This window comes from Falco rusticolus, chromosome 6 (genome assembly GCF_015220075.1).
Source record: "Falco rusticolus isolate bFalRus1 chromosome 6, bFalRus1.pri, whole genome shotgun sequence".
Classification (NCBI taxonomy): Eukaryota; Metazoa; Chordata; class Aves; order Falconiformes; family Falconidae; genus Falco; species Falco rusticolus.
In genome coordinates, this window is record NC_051192.1 from 31,745,340 (window position 1) to 31,769,788 (window position 24,449).

Sequence of the window (24,449 nt, forward strand, 5' to 3'; positions counted from 1 at the left end):
TCATGCTTTTCAAGGCTTTTTGTTAAGAATATTGAGCAATTGATTTTCTCTGGAAAACCTGAGGGCATCTTCATACTGTAGCTATCAGTATGATCCAATTCTGTTCTCCACAGAAATTCAGCAGGGGTGCAATTTAATGAGACCAGTGAAAGGAATCTGTCTGCTCTATTTATAGCACACTAATTGATCAGGGTAGCCATGATAGGAGGAAACTTCAGAGAAAATCAATGCAGTAACAAATGAAAGTAGCACTCAAGCCTTTAGACAGAGCTGCATGGAAAGCCAATTAAGAATGAATCCATTTGATGATCCATGGGAGCGGCTTGGACCACGTGTGTTCTTGCTTTAAGTTGTAGGAATGAAGTCAAATTAAGCAGCATCTTAATTGCAAAGTGAGCCTTCCTATATATTTTCTTCTTCATCCTGTTGATATTCTGTCCCATTAAATCTTGATGAATTGTTTTACTTTCATATGGTGACTTAAACGTCTTCCTTTAAGAGCTCCCCTTTGACAACCGTCTGGGTTTTTTTTTTTTTTTATGAGCTCTGATGTCCCTCCCTGAGGATGGCAGCCACACTGCATAGCAGAGCTGTGCAGCCTGTGGGCTGTGTGTCCAGGACTCAGGCACAGTCCCAGGTCTCAGGGCTTTCATTTAAATGCAGGGAGAAGATGGTCAGTCTACCTCCGTTCTCATTCCTGTCATCCAAATGCTTGTAATCATAGTAGATAAGCAAAGCATAACTATTTGTACTTATTGCTAGTGCTTCTTAAAACTGTATAACACATCTTTGCTTCATCCTGTAATTGCAGTTTTTCCTCATGATATCTGCTAAAATCCTGACCCCCCTGCCCTGCCATGCTCCATCCCTGAGAATTTTGGTTTTGTGGCAGGTATTCTTTACTGGGTGTATCTCCATGCCATGGGGCTGATAGCCTTTCAGTACACAGCTTCTGGGCTCCTGTAGGAGGATGGAGCAAGCAACAAACTACCATAAAACCATTTTAGCAGTAACTGGCCTCAGAAAGGCCCAAAAGGGGAATGGATGTACACTTTGGTGACTTTAAATGTGCTTTTTGTTCTTGTGTTTGTACATACACAAAAGTTTTACTCCTCAAAAAGATGGCAACACAGCAAGAGAGGGAATCACTACTTGTGCCTTTCAAGCAAAGCTCTCCAAGCTAGTGGTGTCTGTCTTCTTTCTTTCAATGCTTAAAAGTGCCTGTAATTAAATGGATAAAAACCTTGGTTCACTTTACAGCATGTGGGATACAGTGTTTAAGTTCATTTTCTGAGGAAGAAGGCACATATTTCTTTTCAGTAGGATAATCAAAGGCATGGCATCGTGAAATAACTGCATGAATAATTCTGTTTTTCCTGTTGCTGAATGGGAAAGGAGTAAATAATCTGTGCCTTCCATGAACAGTTAATTTCTGTGGGCTAAATTTATATAACGCCAATTGCTAAGCATGTTAATGGTGATACATTTTCTGTTTATTCAGTTTTGAGCATACATAGTGGTGTGAAGTTGTGGATTAATTAGCTAGAGGAATAATGTTAGAAATATTGTCAATTACCAATATGGTCTTAATCTTTCTTTAAGCCCCAACTGGGAATCCAGTTCCCAATGACATCAGCAGTTGCCGTGGTGAACTTTCACAAGCTAGTCTTTAATCTTTCATTAAATCACAGGCTAGGAAAGCAGACATGAGGGCTGAGGTGAAAAAAGACATGCATTCGCAGTGCTGATGTCTTCTCTGAAAAAAAAGGCAGACATGCCTGTGTTTTCAGAAAAGACCTGCTGCATTGGTGAGCACGCTCTCCCAGCCATGTATGTTGTCTAAGCAACACCACGAAAGAAGAATTTGCAGGATGTAAACATAGGTGAGATGTGTGGGGCTTAGAGAGGCCAAAATCAAGTAAGACACTAGGGTCTGAATATGATGAATGGGTCGGCTCTGTTGCAGGGAGTGTTTGAGAATGGAGGTAAGGGTGGCAAGTTTAGCAGCTCTTCTAGCTACATTGGGCTTTAGCTGGACATTTTTCAGGGCAACAGGCTGCAATTTGAAGTTATTGTAAAGAAGGGGGATGGAGAAGAGAAGTCTCTGTGTGAGCCACCAGCACAGAGATGATGTTTGAACTCACACTCACGCTGACATGGGGAGAAGGGACTGAGGGCAGAATACTTTGGGGCCCATATGTAGCAGGGTGAATTAGGAGGGTCTTTGGAGAAACAACTCTGAGTTGGAAGGGCAAATGGACACTAGGTTGTGACTGACAAACCCCCAAGCATTTGGTGCACTGAGCTGAGATTCGAAGACTAGAAGCACCTTTGTCACCATTAAGGGACATAAAGGTGCCATCTAAAGCTTTCATTGTGGAACAACTCCCCAGAATAGCAGTTTGGGTCCATATGTCTCATTCTGTGCTATTTTGTCTAATAAGAGAAAATTATTCTTCCCCATGAACCTTAATGTGCTTATGTCATGACAGCATTGTGGCTCTAAGAATGCCATCACTGTAGCTGTTACTGGTGCAGGCCTTCTCAGCAGTTTGGCTTGGTCTACCAAATGCAAAGCTCTGTCACCTGTTTCCTTGTCCTGTATCAGTCCTGGCCCCTATGTTAAGCCTGTGCTTCCTTGTGGTTTTTTCACTCTTTGATGTGGTTACTTTCTAGGCAAAGAAGCCCAATTGCAATTTCATTTTTGTTTTCCTACATTAGAAATGGGAAAGCTGTAATTTTTGCACTTTGGAAAAAAATTTAAAGAGGCGGTAAGGAACAGAGCTACAACTGCTTTGTTTTATTTTGCAAATGAATTAATTGAAAAAACTGGAAAATTGAAAAGCAGAATTTGGAGGGTCTGTTGGTTTTTTTTTTTTTTTTTTACAGATTTTAAAGTTGGGGTTGATTTCCTTTAAAGTCATGAAGTCTTGCTTACAAAGCTTTTACAGTTTCCCTGAGGCTTTTCCTTCCTGGAAAGGATTTTGACAATTTTAACTTAGTCAAAACTAGTACATTAAGCTGTAATTTATGTTGCCAAGCATTATTTCCCAGGGCCCTGCCTCCTTACACATAGGAGCACGCTGGTGAAACTGCAGAATAGAATTATCTTTGCCCAGACTGCAAAAAGAGAAGTTGTCCCTGAGAGCACTTTGTCGTGTTTTCCTACCAGCACCAAGTTCACATTTATCTCCTTGAAAAATACCATTTGCATGGATGACAGACTGTCACAGGGCTGAGACATAGGTTATTGCTGTGAGATGGGAGCCTTTTGGTGTTCTTCTGAGTCACTGGCACCATCTGTCCCTCTTCCTGAGGTAAGGCCGGATGGAGCGAGTGGAGCCCTGGCATGCCAGTCGGCTTTTTCTTTGGCATTCCCAAGCTTACATCACTTGTGGGCTGATGGGGAGGTTGGTTTAGGATAACTTGTTTTGTTCCATGTTCTGCAGTGAACCCTAGGCATAATCTGCTTTGATTCATGTATTGTAGTGCAGGAGACATGTTTTGCTGCAAAGCAGATGGTTTCAAAATGATTGATTTTGCTATTAGTGCATCACATTGGGCTAGGTGTCGCTTGCTTCTCACCCCTCCTCATTCAGAAGCTTGATTTTCTTTTGAACACACAATAAAAATGGGATGCAGTGAGATTCGGTCAGGATTCACATAGACTGCAGTTCTGGCTGCTCAGTGTCAGCCTGGTTTCCTTCTCTGCTTTTACTGGTAGATGTGTTCCTGTCCTTTCTCTCTTGTGTTTGATCCTTTCAACATGGAGTGAAATTCACAGCCCTGGACTCATCAAACCCAAATTCATCAAAAAACCTCAACCCTTAAATTGAGTAGCTTTTAGGCAACAAAGCGTGGCAGTAGACTAGTTAAAGGTAAGGGAGTCAGGTTCCCCCCACCACTTGTGTGGGAAGACGGGGTTGTGTTGGTCTTGCAGTGGAAGCCATGGTGTTAGAGAACAGGACTTTACAGATAATCCCAAGGTTGTGAGTTTGCTAGCCAAGTGCTTTGTGGGGATCGCTGCAACTCTATAGAAAATAAAACCAGAGTATTTGAGCTTAATGCTGTTAGTGAGATCTCAGCCAAGTAGTATGATGAGTGAGGCTTGGCTGTGGAAGACTGAATGTGTGGAGGGACTTGCGTTTCAGCACAGGGATGACAGTGAAACGCATGTAGGTAAAGCGAGTTCTCCACAGATCTTCAGCAGGAAGAGAGCAGGGCGTAAGGGCTGAACTGTCTGAGGTGGTGAAAAGTGACCTACAGCATTGAAACCTGGGGAGGACAGTTTGTGTGGAATGGGGAGACTGGGGAGGAGGCAGAGGAAATGGGTGATGCAGCAGCTGAGGGCATCCCATTTCTTGAGCATTAACAGTAAAATAGAGATGGGATGACCAGTGGAAGGTATTGTAACGCGTTTATATGCTAAAGGAAAGGGAGGAGGGGTGAAAACAGGAGCTGTCACTGCAAGAAAAAGTCATCAGGAGTACAGTTAGAGGAGGTGGTGCTGAAAAGTCAAATCTCCAGGTTGTTTCCCAGTTAACAGATGAGTGTGTCGGAGGCAGGTGAGGTCCAGGCTGTGGAGTGGGACTCGGGGACAGAGGTTCATGTTTGTGTGTGCCATGTGTTTTGCCCTCAGAGTCCTAAAATAGATCTCATTTCCCTATTACATAACAGTGAGTCAAACCTTGCTTTTAAACATTTTTAATTAGTTTTAACAATCACATTTCTAGTTAACACATTTAAAGTAACGAACGCTGCTCTCCATCCTTGCAGAAAAGACTCAAAGGTTACCTGCAATGAGCATGCAGGTGCCTCTCAACAAAACTGACCCAAACCTCTGCCCCAAACCTCTGCCACCCTTTTCCATCCTCTTGAGCTAGAACAAGAAGCTTCAGTGGCAGGAGGTCTGAACTTTCCCATCTGTAATGCTGGTAGCTTTCTGTGTCTTTATGACTGTCTCCTCCCCTATACCTATCTGCAGACTCCTGCAAGCTCTGATGCAGCCTTCTGCACCCCTGAAGCCCTGCAGCTTTGGGAGAGCTGGCGGTGGTTGCCTGTCCACCGAGATCACAGAGCTGGTGTCCAATTTGATGCAGACTTAAACAAAAGCTAGGCCTGCCAGGTTGGACAGAGAGGTACTGTACTTGAATTTCAAAATTTTGGCTTCTGATTTGATTCTTGCTTCAGGCATGTATGTCAGGATCTGAAGAAAAAAATACCTTTACCTGGCTACGGCTCATGTCCAGGGCAATGCAGTATGATCTTTGCTGGGAATACTTTTAATCTGCAGCAATGGTAGATGATGCACTTAGTTGTGCACATGCTTGATATGCAAATAGCATCTGTAAATTTACTGCTATGTGTGTAGTTACTGGAAAACACACTTCAGCATGATAGATACAGATCAGGGAAGAATCATATTTTACGTGGACTATATAAAACTATACAGCCTGCTAATGATGCCACAATGTTTTTATTTTATAAACTTAGTGCCCTAGTGGGAATGCACTTTGCAAGCTTTTGCTTTGATGCTGGGTTATATTAATCTGTCACCCACTTGTTAACAATAGCACTTTAAGAAAAGATAATTTAATATTTTGTGAACATATCTACATCTGTATTTACTTTTGTGTCAAAAAAACCACAATGAAGAAGAGCTTTATTCCAAAAATAAATACATGTAAATTGATTTTTTTTCCCTGTGAAATACAAAACTGTGAAAGGGTCTTGATCACATTATTTATTTACAGTGAATTCAGCTTCTCTGTTAGCCTAGCTCCTATTCCCATTGGGGCTGTGCTGTTCATCCTGCTGATGATAGAGGATAATTTTTTTTTATTATTATGCTTATGAAGCTTCATACAGAAAAAAGCATTCAGTAGATACTCAGTAGTGGAGAACTATTTCCAGACGGGTATTTTGTTTGAAAAAGGAGAATCTCATAGCCCAGATGAGTTACTCTTTAAGACCATCAGAAATACCTATTGGTGTCAACATATACAACCCTATATGTGGATTATTATTTACTGTGGAGTTACTAATTTCTGTAATCAGACTGGCCCTGATTCTCATCTGATGCAGTGTCCAGCTCCTCAGAAGCAGTTATGTTGCTATAGCTGAGGTTCTCCAAAACCCCTGCATGCTCTCACCAGATCTGCTGGTCAGCAAGCACTGGTGTGCCTCACTTGCGGCTGTTGTTCAGAACTGGGCTCTTTTCTGCTCTTCACTTTCCCCAAGTACCATTTTGTTATCGATCCCAGTCTTTTAAGGCTGAAACCTTTGAGTTACCTGCTGAGTTAATGGGAATATGGACAGAACGTACTTAACACTTACCTTAAATATAAATGACAGTACCTGGCTCAGTGCTGAGGAAAGGAACTGGGATGCTGAAGAACTTATAGATAAGGAAGTAATAATTATCAATATTTTGCTTGGAGAATTGTTTTTATTTGAAACCATTTCTAGTTTCCCATTTCAGACTATACAGGATGCGGACGAACAAAAGTTTCAACAACAGGCAATATGAACACAGAAGCATTTGTGTGATACCTATTTTTTTTTTTTTTTAAAAAAAAAAAAGCTATTCAGCTTTCCACTGATGGAAACAGCTCCCAGGACTCCTTATATATGTATTTACACAGTAGACCTCATAGTTGCGTGAGTAGCTCATCTGTTTAATTAGTGGCATTTAAAAAGGTTCAATCTGTGTAAGCAATATAATTTTAAAGGCTATAGCGTACATTTGGAAAATGAATATGTTGCTTTGTAGGAGGCATAATAATTTAAAAATTACTTCATATTTCATGGTTTTATTGCTGTTTTATAATGGGGCAGCTGCCAATGGAGAATGTCTCTAGAGAGTGTACTGTGCCTGTACTAATAGGCTAATGTGCCCAGGGTCTGCTCCCTGCTGCTGGAGTGGCTATGTCCTGGCTATTAATATTTTCGTTACCGAAAACAGATGGCTATATCCAAAGAGCAGTTTGGGAATGGTGCCTATTTCTGCTTACCTTCAAAATTATTTGGGATAGTGCTACCACGTGGCTTTGACATTGCTCCAACAGTTTTGCGGTATGGATAATTGAGTTTCTCTTCCACGAATGCTTCTGGGTGCTGTTAAATGTGCAGTATAGATGCAGCTTGGGTTTTGTAAAATGTTATTTTGTGTATCTTGGTATTTCTTACAGTACACTTTAGTAGGGCAAGGCCTGTCTCTGTAGTTGGAGATTGTGGAGTACACCTGATGCAGTCAAACTAGTGCAAGTCCACAGTGACTTCAAGTGAGCAAGCTGTATGTGGAAAACATTGCTTTGGAGGCCTTTGCACTCACCCTTGCATGCTGGTGGATCAGGACTGGAATGTCACAGAGCTGAGCTCAGCAGACCCACCTGCTATTAACTTTTATGTATCTTCTCAGTGTTAAATGTTTGTAGTGAAGACATGATCACATTTTGCATTGAATAAATTGTCATGTCTGATGTTTTTCAATGCTTGGTGACACTTGGAGGCAGCTAAATGCTACAGTAAAAATGCTGGATTCAGCTGAAAGTATGGAGAGAATTTAGATAAGCAGAATGAGATTACTGAAGCTGTTATTTGACCAAGATATTGGGGTTGATGCTTCTACTTCTGCAATGGCACCATGGGACTTTGTATAACCAGAAGTGGTCAAGACCTCAGTTGCTTTTTGCTGCTGAAAGCTGGCAGCTCCAGTGAGCATACCAGTCCTGTTCAATTGTGCTGGAGCTTTGGGTCAGAGCTGAGTCCAAGAAGAGGAATCAGTTACTGAAGTGCCAGAAACCATCGTGCAGCATTGTGGCCTCCTGGATATAACCTGCATGGCCTCACCTCACACGTGTGAGGTCTGCCACAGTCACAGAACTAGGCAATAAAGTTTGCAGCAGTGTAACAGCTCAAATAACAAAGCAATCTGTGTCTTGGACACACAAATAATGCTTGTCTGTGATTTATTTTATCACGTAACTTTCCACATCAAAGCTGCATGAAATTCAGTTTCTGATCCTGGTATAAGTTTGCATTTTGTATGAGCACAGCAAATAACAGGGTAGAATTTGTTAGTATAGCTTCAGGGTGTTGCATTCATATGCACAAAAACAAGGGCATTGTAGTTCTTTAAAAAATTTAAGCAGAGACATTGTAAACTTTGACACTATAGCCTTTCTATCTATGTCGCAATTTTTCCATCAAGACTAAATGAAAATGTTTATGTAAAGTGTCTCCCTTCTAGAGATTTTTTCTTTCTGTAGACAAGTTTCAATTGGGTCAAACCTGAAATGTTTCAGTGTGGGAAGGCTGCCAGTATGGAGTGGAGCATTCAGACACCTCACGTCCCCATTTACCTCTAGGCTGTATCTGTTCCTCTCTCCAGGAGAGACTACTGTGCACCATAGGAAAAATATTTCAACCAAGTAACATTGTACAGAAATGAAAGCTTAGAGCACTCAACCTACAGCTCCTAGGGCAGTAGAAATAGCTAGCACGCATTTTGAGATAATTTCTCCCCCCCGCTTTTTTTTTTTTTTTTCATCTACCTTCCTCCCCTCCATCCTGTATTTCAGTGAACTCAAATTATAAGGTTGTCTTTGCCTGTTCTACAAAATGCTGCTTTTAATTTTAGTGCTGAAAGGCTGTAGTGGATATGATGATGCAGGAATTTGTGTTCAGAAAATGGAAGACTTTTTAATGCTTCGGCTATGTGTGAAGATTTATCAGTTGGGCTCCAAAATGAGCAAAGCTGACTGGAGTACTGCTTTAAATTATCTCTTTCAGTAAATACACAGCCAGGATCTTTAAATGGCTAAGCATACAGCTGGTGTCTGCTATCTAGAATGTGGCTCGAACTGTTGTTCATTCAGGCTAACAGGTATTACAGATCTGTAGTACTACAATGTACACATATATTGACATCAGCAGATTTGTTTGCCTGAATTGCCAAAAGAAGGGTAACAGTGCAACATACTAAAAATGATGTTATGGTTTTTCCAAATGGGATTTATTACATTTAAGGGAATTTAAATGAATTATCTATGCATTTCTTATTTCCCTGTGTGCTGGCAGTAGGCAGCCTGTCTCTCCATTGTCGGCGTTTGGCTGATTAATTGGCCCCTTGCTTGATGTGTTTTCCTTCTTTCTTCTGCATCGCTTATTCTAGTGCTTTCCCCTTTTAATATGGTAACATCAAATTTGCTCAAGGTCTGTGAACTAATGTGGATTAAAAGTCAAGCAGCAGCAGCTCTAATACATAATTGATCTACCAGTAGGACACAAAGAACTGATTCTGGTTCCTAGATAGGAAATGCCTTCCTTTTTTGTCCTATGCTGATAGTCTGAGCTCTTAAATCTATTTTAAATTACAGTGACTAGGCTACTGAAAATTGACAAATTATCCATGGTAATAAATTATTAAGAGATTAATTTGATGTTTGAGGCATAACGATTTTTATACACAGACACATGCGCATACTCTGTTTGACACATTCCTTTTAGATTTCTGTGCAGTTCTCTTCCTTGGCAGTTGAAAATACCTTATGTCTAGCAAATGTTGTACACTTTGGGTCTGTATTTGTCTCTTGCTGTGACCCCACACCTGTTAGTACCTAACAGTGGATTTTGCTTGCTTAAACTGTTTTTTATAGAGGTGTGAGAGCGTTGTGACAGGCTCTCCAGATACCCTCAACAATGACATGCCTTTGCAAATGGACAGGTTGGGAAAGGCCACATCTACTTACGTTAACAGTGGCTCTGATTTTGCTTCAGCTTGGCATACGTTGCTTTCCTTAGTTGCTGAAGAATGACTCTTGACTGTTCAGTTAAGCAGGGGTAGAAGCTGTTTATAGTTTAATGTTTAATAATATTCTCAGTGAAGTGAGGAGTTTTGTATTTTCAGACTCCTTTTGAGGTACACATGGCAGTCACAGCAGGGGTGTTTGCAGCTGTAGCATGAATGACAAGTAGATGGTGGTTGCACGGTTGTGTGACTTACAGCATGTATGTGCCGGATGGCGTGGCATGATGCAGTGTATGCTGCTAATGGATGGGAAGCAAGCGACAGCCAACAGGGTGCCTCTCCCTTCTATTAAGTCTATTCAGGCATACCATATGTCATCGTCCCTGTACAGGGGATTTAATTCTCCTGTTAGCATCAACCGCTAACACTGGATGACAGTACTGTAAGAAAGCAGAAAATTTTAAGCTGTGCTGTGGAAAAGGCTGCAAATCAGAAGATGGCCAAGTCAGAAAAGCAGGAAGGAAGGAGAAGGAAGTAGGATCTTTTTGTGCACATTCTTAAGCTGTCTGTAAAAAGTAGGTTATACTGGTTTAGTATACTGCATTGGACTTAATATGCTACAATTTGAATAAATTTTAACAGTAGAGCATAAAAACATACTTTCAGATGCAACTGTGCTTTATTACGTTGGTAGAGCTAAGAGCGTCGCAGTAAACAGTAGATCTTAAAATGGAAACTGAACTTCTTTCTTAGAGGCTTTGTTAATGAATGGAGTTAATCTGAGTGTCGCAAGCTTTCCCTGGTCTATGAGCTGCCTGCGTTGCCCTCTGACATTTCCAAAAAGCTAGGCTTGCAGGTGGGTGTTGAGCCAGAACTGAGGGAGCAGCTCATTCCCAGCCTTTGGAAACTGAGGCTGTTCAGTGTTGTGCAGACTGTTTGGCAGAGTTTTGTAAATCTTTGTTCAGAGAGTGTGTTGCATGAAGCTTCAGGGTTTTCAAGTGAGGTAAACCTTTGTTTAGGTGGAGTAAGCTGTACACATTTTTGGCAGTCACTTGTGATGAAAAGATCAGTGATCTCAAGCAAGTCAAGCAGCTTGAGTACATTACATAGGGTAAATATTAACATATACCTGCAAATCAGTTTTTTATTTAGTTTGAGAAGCCTGTCATCACATTGGTTTCTCTGGCTGATGATGAACATCAAAAATAGCACAGCTTTGGAAAGTGAAGTGTTTTTCGAAAATATCAGCTAAAAAAGACCTGGCATAACCTCAGTACTTTGTTTTTCATCAGTGTTTGACTTGTTCAGAGCTCTGCACTCTTACATGTTTTCCTTGGGTTCTAAAGGACCCTCCTGTGTTTCAGTATGTGCCCATTACCTCTGGTCCAGTCACTGCGCATCACTGAAAAAAAGCCTGTCTCCAGCTTCTTATACCCTCCCTTCAGGTATTTATATACATTGATAAGATCTTCCTGAGTTTTCTTTCCTCCATGCTGGACATTCCCAGATATCATTGCTTCTGATTATATGAGAGGTGCTCTGGCTCCTTAGCCATCTTCATGGCTCTTTGCTGGACTTGCTTCAGTATGTCCCTGTCCGCTTTGTACTGGGGGGCCCAGCGCTAGACGCAGCGCTCTGGATGGTTTCAGAGGTCAGGTCTTTCCTCTGTGGGTATCTGTGTAGTGTGGTCTAAGGATATTGTTATTTTCTTCTGCTGAGAAGAGATTCACGTGGGTTCCACTTTTATCTTAGCAAGAAAGATCTGCATTTCTGATTTTGATCTTCCAGCTCCTTGGATATGAATTTTCAAGAGTTCCGAAAGTGTGATTTTAGGATAGACTCTACCAGCACATTTCTTCGTTACGTGTACATCCTGATAGCACAGTTAACATATTAGCTTTGTCCTAGATATGTATAATGAAACAAATAAATTCATTTGCCCGGTTGTTGTGAATCCTGGGTTTTTTTACTGGCAGGGTTTCCTCCATAGCAGCTAACGCAGACACAGCCATGCTTATATGGCTTTGAAAAGACAGGCGATTGATGCCTGAAGTTAGAATTCAACAACAGTGATTTATAATCCTCCTGAGTAATAACGGGAATGACAGCTCTCCCTCAAACAATATTGAAATTCCCTGGGCTCCCAGGATCATTTTACGTGTGTGTACCACCAGGTGTCATTCAGAAGCGCAGAAGAGGAGGGAAGCTGAGGTGGAGTTACCACACAGAAGCCGTACCTTTTCAAGCACCTTTGTAAAGATAAAGTGTAGCTGAACAGTTCAGACTGGGGCTTTCCTGAAGCTGAAAGGCTGAAATAAATCTCCATTCTGTAGTATGACAAAGACATTTGAACACTTTTTGGAACTGGAAATGGTTTTGTACTGCTGGGAACTGACCTCTTGGAAATTTGTGTGCTGCATAGTTCATGATACCTCTACTTTTAATAAAATATAATACTTATTAATGGATCTCAAGTCAGTTATTTAATTTCCCCACTAATTTAAAGCTTAATTATGCTGCATTCTAGATCTCAGTGGCTGTCCTCAGCTGATTTTTCTTAAATCACTATCCCTCCAATTTTACAGTTCAGCTCAATTCTCAGGACTCTCATTTGCATGGAGTGGTAGATTAAAATTGGATGGCAAAAGCGATTACTGCTCTTAGTGCCTACTGCAGTGTTGGAGATTGATTCCTCATAGTATGAGGAAACATATGGCTCATGAAATAACTTGAATCACTACAGTTTTTAGTCTATTGTATTATTGTCAACTGAAACTGATGAAATGGTAATCCAATTTTAATGCATCCTGTCTGAAACTGAGAGTTGCATTTTTGGACGAGCTTTGGATAATGAAATTGTAGACAACAGTTTAGAATTCTCCATTTCCAGGGAAAAAATGTGAACATTCTGGTTGGAGAATTGGTATCTTTTAACTTAGTAACTTGTTGGCACTGCAAAGCTATGCAATGTTGTTTGAAAACTGCCATGAAAGGAAACCTGCATTTTTGCCTCTGTGCAGTATCTCTGTTCACCCTATCCCTCTGCAGACCTGCACGCCCCATTGCCTGGACAGGTATACTGATATACCACTAAGGATAGTCAGTTCAGATGTAGCTTCTTGCAAATGCTGGCAGAAGCCAATCTGGAATTAAAAATTCATAGATTAGCTCAGGTTCTTCTGGGAAATTGTCAGTTTGGGTGATACACAGAAATTACATGGAAGGCATAAGATCTGGTATTTACTTACCCTATTTGACTTTAGGTCTGCAAAATCAGTCTTGACATGTGACTGTAAAACATGGGTTCTCCATGTAGGAATACTATATATTTATCTTTCCCTGCCTTTCTGTGCAAGTTTTGAAGAAGGGCTAGAAAAGGAACATGATGAATATGTTTTTCTCTTGTGCATCATAGTAATTAATTTCTTGATATCCCTCCCTGAATTACTTTTAATTTATCTCTCCTGTTTTCCCTGCCTCCTCGTTTTTATCTATTTCTATGGTTTCTGCCTCGTCATGGTTTATTTCAGTCCTTGTCTTAACATTATCCTAAGGTTCCCTTCCTTCCTTCAGCTATGAAGGAAAGGTCATATAGCACAAGAGGTCACATTCTAGTTGGATAAAACAGAACAAATAAGTGTAGCTCCCCAACAGGCAATTCTAGATGAGTGGTGCTATTTTAGCCTACTTCCATTTGGAAGTTGGTCAGGCACGACAGAAGGGGTGGGGGGGTGCAGAGGAGCGGTCTTATAACTACTGATGTTCCTCTTTGAAATGGCACTGCAGGGCTGTGGGAGGCTTTTTGCATGATGGAAGGCATGGTGGCAGTAATCCTGTGGTCAGTGGTCTTGGGCACCAGAATAACCTCACTAACAGAGGGTGACTTTAGGATGAAGGAGGTACAAGACAGGATGCTGGTGTGGCATTTTCGTCTCCTCCTATACAGTCCCTGGCCAAAGACTTCTGCCTTCTGTCATTTGCATATGGAATTTTTATGAACAGTGTATTTCCCCCGCATTATTTTTATTCCACCAGCATTATCAAAGTATTGTTACTATATTTATGCACAGCAGTTTGCAGTATAGTGTTTTTTCCATTTGTCTGTAATCTTAATCTAATAAGACATTCACAAGCTGCCTGGAAAATGGATTTTTTTTCCCCTATGGGAATTTCCATAGAAGAAATCGCCATCTGATAATTGCCTATTGTAAAGAATGATATTAATCACAGGGAAAGAAAACACTACAGAAAACCTACTTCTACCATCTTTTCTTACTGTTTTTCTGGCTTTGCCAATTTGGGAAAACAGCATCAAGCTGTGAAAAGTTCCCCCTTTTTAATATCTCCTATTACAAATGAAGTGTTACTTAGACTTAAAAAAGACAGTGTTGGTAGTTGAAGATAGAATTGTCCTTGGAAAACAGCATTTTTCAGTTCCTTTTTAAAATTAAAAGCCTTCATTTTTCCAGTTTCAAACTAAACACATGAGCCAAGGGGAAGAAAAATACCCAAACTCCACGCCCCTGTCAAAACAAGCAAAAATTGCTTAAAGAATTTCACACAAATTCTGATTAAAAACTTTTAAAAAAAATCAGCCCCAAACCTCTTGAAGTTAATTTGCAAGAATAAAGTAATTTCAAGTGACAATGAGAAGTTTTTTACAAAATATTTTTTTTATCAAGCCTATCTAATTAAAAATTGAGAGGGATCTGAGCACTTAATCCAAATAGTGAAAAAACAAAACACCATGTGGATCTTTAATTTTACTATATATATTAAACATGCAGACACATGGTCAGATGGCTTTTAAATCCCTGTCTACCTAATTAATTTAACCATTGTATGAATAGCATATTAAAATGAAAGTTGGAAGATTATTTGAAACTAAAACAGCTACTTCAATAAAAAGAGCAATATTCTCACTGGATGGATACCATATCTCTTCTCATTTCATTCAATTTAATGTATTCCTATATGAGCAGTAAGATAAAATGACTAATAGAAATGAAAAGGAGGACTGCCAAAAGTCAGATTGCGTCACTGGAAGTTTCTTAGCAAAATGACAACATCCAGTTCTAGATAATTAAATCTTATTTTGTAGGAATGTCACTGAATGATGTTAATTTGCCTTTAGGTAGTGCTCTTTTGGTTGAACACAGTAACAAAAATTTATTTGGGCACTCTTTGTCTTAGAAATGGTTCAGCATTGTTTAATAAAAATGAACCTCTCAAGCTAGGAGAGCACGTCGTAGGCTTACAGAGGGAAACCACTAATGCAGCTATTCCAGGGATCAAATGAATTTTCACCACCATTGAAACCTGGAATTTTTTTTTGAATCTCAACTTTAAAGAGCTTTTTACACAGAGGGACAGAGGTGAAGTCCCCTGTTGTTACAGAACAAACCTGAGCTTAGCTTCCTCATCATTTAGTAATCTTTGTCCTCAAAATAAGTTAGGTTGTCCTTGTTTTGAAAGGGTCTTTCCTCACCTCCCTCGTGTGTTTATAGATAGCATCTGTCTTCCAGTATTTGTTTTCATAAACAAAACGATCCAAATTCTTTTAGAATCCACAGATTCACTTTTCCATCTCTTTCTCGTCCTACCATACCACTGGATTGTGTCCAGTCTAAGGCCTGCCTTGAGCACAGGTGATCAGTCTTGACACACAAGTTATTTTGTTTTGAGACACTGCAATTACCCTTGTCATGGATGGATGCCTGCAGGAAGTTTGCTATTAGGAATGCCTTGTTTCTTCATACCCTCAGTGAAAGTTACAGTTTGGGAGCAAGACGGGGGTTTACTTCCCTGATGTGGACAGCAGTGGCTCTTGGTTCCTCTGGTAATTCAGCTTTTGGTGTACTAAGGAAGTGAAATATTCCTTCAAATCAGAGCCTTTTCTTGCTGTAATTTTCCATAGTTTCCTCTTTAACATGCTAGAAATTGTTTACTTGTGCTGCATGTTGCATCAGGCAGAATGTTTCAGTGTCCTTTTAAAGGAGCTTTCCATTCTAAAAATACTATTTTGGTTCATCCTAATGTTTTTGTGGTTTTTTTCTCCCTGAAGTGCTCGACTTTTTGGAATAGCTGGAGGAGACCTGAATTTATTATCTTCAGGAATAGCTTAAGTGATGTTTATGATATTAATAATTCAATATGCTATCTTTGTACTTGTAATTTTTGTTATGAAAGTACAGTTTTCACAATTTGACTCTGTAGCCTCTTGTCGCCTGCAGATGCTGTGGCCTGAATTCATCACAGCACTCAAGTGCAGCCTTAAGTAAAGCGTGTGAGTGTATTCATTATATTTATTTAGAGAGTCCTTTGGAGGATGCCTCTAATGTCCGTAAAACCAGTTTCACTGCCCCTAAGGACAGCAAACCCTCAAACATGACCCCGGAGCATATGTGCCCCAGCACTCTTGTAGTGTTAGCATGTGGCAAGGTGTTTCTCGGTGGGCTCTTCGCAGGTGATGTACAACATGCTTGTGAGGTTCTTATGTGGCTGGGCTGCCAATGCACTTTTGGAGCCACAGCGGTCCCAGCAGCTTCTGAGCCTACATTTCTAAGAACTGTGCACACAAATTTGACTCCAGTACTGATTTCAGCTGTGGGGGCTGATTCTTTAAAAGTAGACTTCAGAGGTTTACATGTAGACACGATACCCAGGGAGTGGAGGGTGATGTGGGCTTTAAGAAGTTCTTTAACTTTTCGTATTTGGTAACGATGAAAAAGGTGGGTCATTTTTATTATCTCTATGGTGACTGTTCTGACACCACTAAGACTCACACTGATTTTCATTAGGAATTTGGCACTTCCCTCTCTTAGGTGCTGTTGAAAATGTCATATACTGGTTTTGCTGTTATTATGTGTGCTGCAGTTATGAGTGCTGTAAATTATCCTGGCCACAGCAGAGCGCAGGTCCTCCTATGAAACTCTGAGGGCTGGCCTAGGGTATGGCCAAGCCCAGCCCAGGGTGGGATGTGGTGCCTGGCAAGTAGAGACCTGGCTTCTTAGCGTGTGCCAGGGTGGTAGCAGGCAACGGCATCAGGGCCCTTGGAGAGGATGCTTCTGGAGACAGGTCATATAAATGATGTGTGGCAGAGAGGTAAAACTGCTGTGCTGTGAGTGAGCAGAACCATGTCATTAGAGATGGAAACCTGGTGAGAAAGTTTGCTTGGGATCATTCTCCAGTGCTGGCTTACAAATGTTAGAGACTGCCATGCACTGGTAGTATCCCTGTCCTGCAAGTGGTAGTAGCGGTCTGCCTCTTCCTCGGCAGCCCACAATTGCCACTTTTAAGCTGTGTATCACAAGGACTGTGGTCCATAAGAGTAACTACCTGCTTGCCAGTGTCTGTGGTGTGGCCGTGTCCCAAACTGTGTTCATCAGACGCGTGCTTAGGTTGTCTTCTGCTGCATAAACAGAGGTTATTATGAATGCTAAAAAAAATCCACACGGTGTATATATACAGTTAATTCTTTTTAGTGGTTTGGTAATACCCCATCAGATTTATTACTTTTCCAGTCAAATACACAGCTTACTTCATGGCTGATCTCCTTTTCTTACTGTTTTTTGGCATGGGATTCCTTTTACTTAGAATTCATGTGATTCATGGGCTACAGACTTTTCTGTTGAGTACAATATGTCTTCAAAGGCAGTTGTGACTGCCACCAGACTTGTGACTTAATCTATGTAAAAACCACAAGAATCAATGATTTGGAAGAAATTCCTACCTGCTGTTTGTGTAGGACAGCCATCTGTCTGGCAGATTCCCATGTGGAAGTCAGATATGTCTGAGAAGAGTCAGACAACCTTCTGACATGAATTTCTCCAGCAGCTGTAGTTGCTTATTCCGCTTTTTTTATTTTCTCACCAGGTGCTGTTGAGATTGGGTTTTGGATCTGCATTCAGCAGCTTTTGAATTCTAGTTGCAGAACTGTGTACAATGCAGGGTCATTCTGATCAAATCACCCTTTCTCTTTCCGGGCCCAAATTTTGGGGGGTCCTAATTACACTTTAGAAAGCACTCCTGAATTTGGGCACCTCAGTTCAGTCACAGAAAGTGATAAATACCCAACTTCTTTAGTCCGTTCTGGAAAATGCTTTTAGAATTGCTGAAAAACACTGAGACAAATTGCCTTTTAATATCAAGTGGCATCTTCTGTTTGAGGCTCATTCCACATATATTCATGATCCTCCACATAAATGGTTTCCAAGATGTAGGAAAAGATAGTGGAAGTGTTAAAGTGGTACTTTCTAAAGCAACTCCTTTTATCTGCTTGAAATTTAATACCTTTGTAAAGATACTGAGTATTGACAAGTCATCCATTCCGAGCCTGTGGTAGAATACAAATACCTTTGGCGCTCTGCTCTGAATCTGTGTGTGCGCACAGCTGGTTGCCTGCTGAGATCTTTTCATTCACAAATTTTCCTCAGTTTCTGTGTGAGACATTTTCTTGAGCAATAAAGAACAAATATTTCAAAACTTTGTGCATGCAAGTTTTGGGGCACTTGTATTAATTCAAAAGCTTACAAAGTCATGCAGGAAGGCATGTGGCCAGGAATGGCTGGTTTGCTTTGCTGTCTTCCCTAGTGCCTACATTATAAAAAGTGGTTGACTCTCAGGAGGCTTAGCACAATTACCATTTCAGAGTTAACTCTGAAGAGATCTTGAAAGACATCTGGGTGAAACTAGAAAAGATGTCTTCTGCAGCTCTAGTGTATGCTCTTTTGTGCATGGTACAGAGCATGCTGCACTGGGCTTTTCTTCTGGAGCAACAGCCATGATAATCCAAAGAAACACAGCCTTCTGTAGATGAATGGTATCTCCTGCAACTAAAGGTTAAGGTGGCATCCAGTGATTTATCCTTCCTAATGGATTAGTTGGATTGCTGTGATAGGGACATAATTTACTACTTTTTGTACATCAGAGATTATGTTCTCAAAATGGTGTTCAGGGATTTACGATATTGAACAGGGTGAATTACATGTCAAATTATCAACTGTCCTGTGGCATTTACTCAGCGCTGACAGGAACTAGGCATTTAGCAAGATGAGGCTTCTGTAACACAGTCTTTCAGTAGGATTGCTTTATTTCAAGGCTGTTGTTAATCAATTGTTTCTGGAGAAAATCTGTAAAATAGACTGTTAATTGCATTGACTGTTGTGCTGTGGCCAGCCAGATGTAAGTGGTGCATGTTTGTAGCTGTCATCCTCCCTGCAGATCATTGTTAAGGTATTTCCTCCCAGATGGAAAATGTCTCATCTGCTGATCCACCAAGCTGCTGCACTTTGGAGGCAGGTGACACCCTGATGTAAAGACCCCCTGGGTTAGGCGTGCCTGCCAGTATGTGAATCGTACATTTGAGAGGAGCAAGTGACCTCTTCAGGCTTCATTATTCCCACAGATCTGGACACATTCACAGAACTAAGGAGGTTTCTAGGCATACGCAGTTTTTCAAAGTATGCTCCTGTCTGGAGACATTTCATGAAAGATTTCCTTCCTACGGTTCCTGCCTTCCTTATCTGACAGTTTTTGATTGGTTAATATAGTTTATGATTTTTTCTTGGTCATTTTTTTGCTGTGTGCTGTATGACCTTAAATCAGTGTGCTTCAAATGGTGCTTTGTTGTTTATATCTACACTGCTGGATGCTTCTATATGGCCTGCTGTCTTGCCTCTGGAGGAGGCAAAAGATGTCTGTTTGCACAGAGTGCCCTGGCTAATCGTTTGATTGCCTCCTTTTGAGCCTCTGATCCCACTGACGCAGACCTGAAGCTGCCTTTACTGCATCCACAGAGGAGGAGGAGGAGGAGGATGAGGCATAGCTGGGAAGCACATCCTTGTTTGTACCTGTATTGTCAAACAGGAGTTGCTGCTGCTGTGAGCAACCCAGTTTTGATTTAAGTGACTACCATGGATGCCTAGAGTGGATTAATTTAGTAAGTCTGTATACCTAAACACTGAGAAGGTTCTGACATAACCCATGAAAACAAAAGGGGACGTGCATCGATTTACAGCCTGTTTACACCTCTTGCTTCCTTGCTCAGTGCTGTAACTCTCGGCAACATGGGAGATGGCAGCTGCTTGCTGTGTTGTTTGTGCACATGATCAGCCAGGCAAACAGAAAATGAGGACACACGATGAATTTGGCAATAGTATTTCAGGACAGAGTGGCTGCCCTCTTCAAACAGTCAAACCCTCTGGCATATTCTCTTGACTTAGAAATCGAAAATGCAGATCAGAATCTTTCCTAGTCTGCCCCTTGTGTTTTCCAGCAAGAAAAAAGAAAAGTCATTACTTCAATACAGATATGCTATCCTTACATTCAAGCTCCCAGAAGGCCCCTGACTATGTGACAAGAATTACTGTCATGGATATTGCATAACAGTTTATGCATAATGTTTAATGCATTCTCAGTTTTATGAAATATGGATAATATTGGAGACATTTTGAACAGTAGTTTAGATTTACACTTTTTTTTTAAGGTGGAAACGAGGAATGTTTCTAGTGCTCTTCAGTGACACTGGAAGAGTTGAGATGGTTACCATTAAAAATGAATAAAATCCATAGAAGTGGAAAAGAGAAAAATATATTGCACAGATGAATTATGGGCAAATCATCAATGTTTAAAGCATTCCTGAAAGTTAGAAATGCCGTGCCTTTATTTGAATACCATAGCTGTCTCAGCACGCTTCCTCACTGCTCTGTCCAGGCTGAGGTGCTCTTTGGTGCGGAACGTTAGAACTCAACTGACAGGTCACAATTTTGAAGAATGCTTCTTCTTGTTTAAGATTGATTATTAAAATGAAAGCATTCAGAAGGAAAAAAAAAAAAAGATTTGGTGCATATGCAACTTCTGTGAAGAGTCAACTTACATTGTATGCATTTGTTTTATGACATACAGGACAGCTTTCCAGCTCGGTTTGGAGGAATACATTTCGTCAATCAGCCGTGGTACATCCATGCCCTCTACACAGTTATACGGCCCTTTCTAAAGGAGAAGACACGAAAAAGGGTATTCTTCTGTTTAATTGTCTATTATCTGGCAGTTGTAGTCAGCAGTTGTATCATGCTCTAATAAAGTAGATATACACAATATATCAGCTTGCTAGTGGTGGAAAGCATTTGAATACATCTGCATTGTATCTTTAACTGATTTAGAAACTTATACAGCATTATCCTTTAAGGACACAGCCAAGCAGTGCACTTAAATGTATTTTAAAAATGTAAGCATATGCTTTCTTCTGGGGTTGTATAAAAAATACTGCCTGCGTTACCGTTCATATTAAGATTCTATTTAATTCAATTCTATTCAATTTCTGTTAAAATTATTTCTCTCTTTCTTTAAGAACAGAGGTAGTGAGTATTAAGTCCTTTTCTAGTGTGACTTCCTTGACATTAGCATGAACTAAAGTACACATCTGGTATATAGTAGTTTGCAAATACTGATTTGGATGAAAGCCAATGAAAGGAAATTTGTGTGCATGCATCTGTGCATAAGCATGTGCAGTCTCTGAGATGTTGCTGAATTTGCATCAGTGCAATTAAATTAGAGGTTGGTGGTGATAGCCCAGAAGATGGTGTTATTTGTATAATGGGAGATTTGTCATCCAGGAAAACACAATCAGCATCACATACAAAGCCACTATGAAGAATGTGAGATTTTTTTTTTTATGGGTTCAGCTCTGAGCAGCTCTGTATTTTCTCTCCTCAAACACAGTCTAGAAGGCCGCAATGATCCTTGTGTTTAGCTGTTTTTTACTGACAGATTATTCTTGAGAGGCCTCTGGTATTCACAGATTTTTGAACTATAGATCACACAGCCTTTTATGTAATATCTGTTATAAATATGCAAACGAAAACACTTTTTGCAGGATTCAGTTGCACTCTGTTGACTACAGCTTCAACAAAGAACATTATAGTGCCAGGTATGTTTGAGGCCTTTTTAAGTCAAGTGCTGCATATGCATAACCAGGTAGTAAAGTACAGCTCATGGGCGTGTTACAACATGAAAAATAAGTGACAAGGCAGTTGAACATGGATGATTATCAGTTAACATCTAAATTTTTATTTAGACACCCAAATCAGTGGCATATATTTTCAGAAATGCTGACTTTTTACAAACATTTTTTGTCACTATTGAATGCCTATAAGAAGTAGTTTGGTTAAGTATTGATTTAGAGTCCAAATCTTAGTGTCAGAATGTTATGCCCAGCACATAAAATTTAAAATCAGCTTTAAGAAAGTCCATTAGAGGGAGAATGAATGATTATGAAAAAATCCAAACCCAACCCCCAAAAAATTCTCTTCTGAATTTTATCAGGCTCATTATTTATCTGTTGTTTATCCTGAATTATTTTGTATTTTTTTAATGTGCCTGGTAGGTTTGCAACTGATGGCTATATTCAGATAAATATAGTACTAGGCATGTATAAAAAAATTTGCTAAGAGCTAAAACATTCAGTTGGAGAGGCACCATAAAACAAATTACGCTGGCCATTAGTATTTGCTCTTTGACAGAAGGATAAATTCCTTTCTGAGATGAAAGAACATTACTGTGTTTGCATGGTCATATTAAGCTGCCTGTCTCCACAGCTGACTGGAAGATGGGCTGAAATAAGCAATACAAGACAAGCATATATATGGGCTTTTTCTCTTTCTGCCTTTTGAATTTAGCTCTTGATAAAATCATGCTAGGGGTATAGCTGTCCAGAGGAGTCCCTGCAAGGTTAAGTGGAATGTGAATGGATAGTGCTCGATGTCTGTCTGTGCTCGCATCCCTGCCTGCCCTGTGGGGAATGAAAGCCAGCATACAGTTGTTAGGAGGCAACATCCTACCTTGCCTTCTTGGCTGCTTCTGTGCTAGTCAATTAAATAGTGTTGGGTGTTGCCATTCCTGCTGTTTAATTATATGGACACTTTTCTGGCAGGGCACGGGCCGGTGCCAGCTAGTGCTTTCTTAGACATTGCCCAGGAACAGTTTGGGGATGGCATGGACCAGTGAGCAGTATGGGTGAGGTGACCTGAAAGGAGTTTAACCATATGGATGTGAACTGTGCCATGGCACTTGCTCCTAGTCCCAAAGGGTGGATCCTGGCCCATCTTACTTGCTAGTCTAGAAATAGGTGCTGTGAGGTGTCTGTGTAGCCGTACCCAAGAGCAGATGTTTCCTCCCAGTGGAAAGTCTGCAGATCCCTAGTGTCTGTTGGGAGAAGGCTGTCCGAATCCAGAGGTGCTCTGTTTCTAGTGCTCATTGGTCACACATACCAGATCTCTGCGGAGAGACAATAAGGTTAAACACAAACATAAATACAAGTATTCATATACATAGATGTTATATTATTACACATATTTATATATAAATTTAAAGCATTTATGAAAATCAGTCTGCCAAAACATTGATGTAAAATACAAAATAGTCCATCAACTGCTCCCTCATTGTTGTCACAGAAATTATTTCACTGTTTTTACTTACTTTATCTATTGTCAAGTATGGATGGTAGTTACTAGTACCACCATATTAAGAAAGAAAATCTTTCCAGTGGAGTTTTCAGTACACTGCACTATTTATCTTATTGATAGAGCTCATGGCTGGATGCTGAAAGTCTATATGTATTCCTTAATGTATATGGTGAATGTTAATTTTATTTATTATTTATGTTCTTAATTTGTTCCCTTAATTTAATCCACAGGGTTAGGGAGAGCAAATCACAAGAGACAGGCAGTCTGTATCTACTCTTCCATCCATGTAGTTACCAGGTATCAGTTCTTACCCTCTGTAGGTCCCTTGTACTGCAAATATTTTAGGTCATTTATGCTTTAACCACTTTGTAGGTTTATGAACATAGTATGACCATGCTTAAGGCAGAGGCAATATGTTGCCTCAGTGGCCATCTCTGTTAGCTCAACACAGCCAGGAGATTGAAAATGTACTATATCCTCTAATAATGATGATGTAATTTGGGCTTTGACAATTTCTGTGATACCGCTTTGTTTTTACCTGCATGTGTACATACAGATATTCCTGCATGGTAATAACCTCAACAGCCTGCATCAGCTAATACACCCTGAGATCCTGCCTTCAGAGTTTGGAGGGATGTTGCCCCCCTATGACATGGGGACATGGGCAAGAACACTGCTCGACCATGAATATGATGATGACAGTGAATGCAATGCGGACTCCTACAACACTCCTGCAAAGGATATAGAAAAGGACCTCTCTCCTAAATCCATGAAAAGGTGGGTTAAAAGTACTGTGGTCTTCTGGTATTGTCATAAGGTTAACATTTGCCTCCCTCCTTTTTATGAAGCTGCAGGTTTATGATATATAAGGGACATTTTTTTTTCCTTTCTTAAGATCACTGTTGATTATAGACCATAATGTTGATTATTAACCATGTGAGTTGTGAGCTCAGTGCAGCTAATTATTTCAGTGGTGCCATACAGGCAGTGTCTACAGTACTGTGTTTGGAATAAGCTAATATCCCACCCCAGCCTACAGCGGGAGACAGCAGTAACTGGAATGAGCCTCAGTGCAGAGGGTAAACTGGGGACAATTATCCGGCTGGGTGGTGATGATAATAACTCTTAGCTTCCTCGATCTCATAGCCCAGTGCCTGGTATCCACCATCCTGTAGGTGCCAGGACATTTACAGCATCTGAACTGTCAGTCACAGTGACTGCACACAACACAAGAA

The 24,449-nt window shown here is 40.5% G+C and overlaps 1 protein-coding gene across 1 annotated transcript in view; it reads left to right on the top strand.

The window, feature by feature from the left end:
- The window catches only part of CLVS2 (clavesin 2), a 59,631-nt gene that overhangs the window by 22,631 nt on the left and 12,551 nt on the right, over window positions 1–24,449 (top strand). The window contains exons 3-4 of the mRNA XM_037392975.1: window positions 20,657–20,767; window positions 23,771–23,991. Coding sequence (XP_037248872.1) covers window positions 20,657–20,767; window positions 23,771–23,991 — 332 coding nt within the window. The remainder of the gene's footprint in view (window positions 1–20,656; window positions 20,768–23,770; window positions 23,992–24,449) is intronic.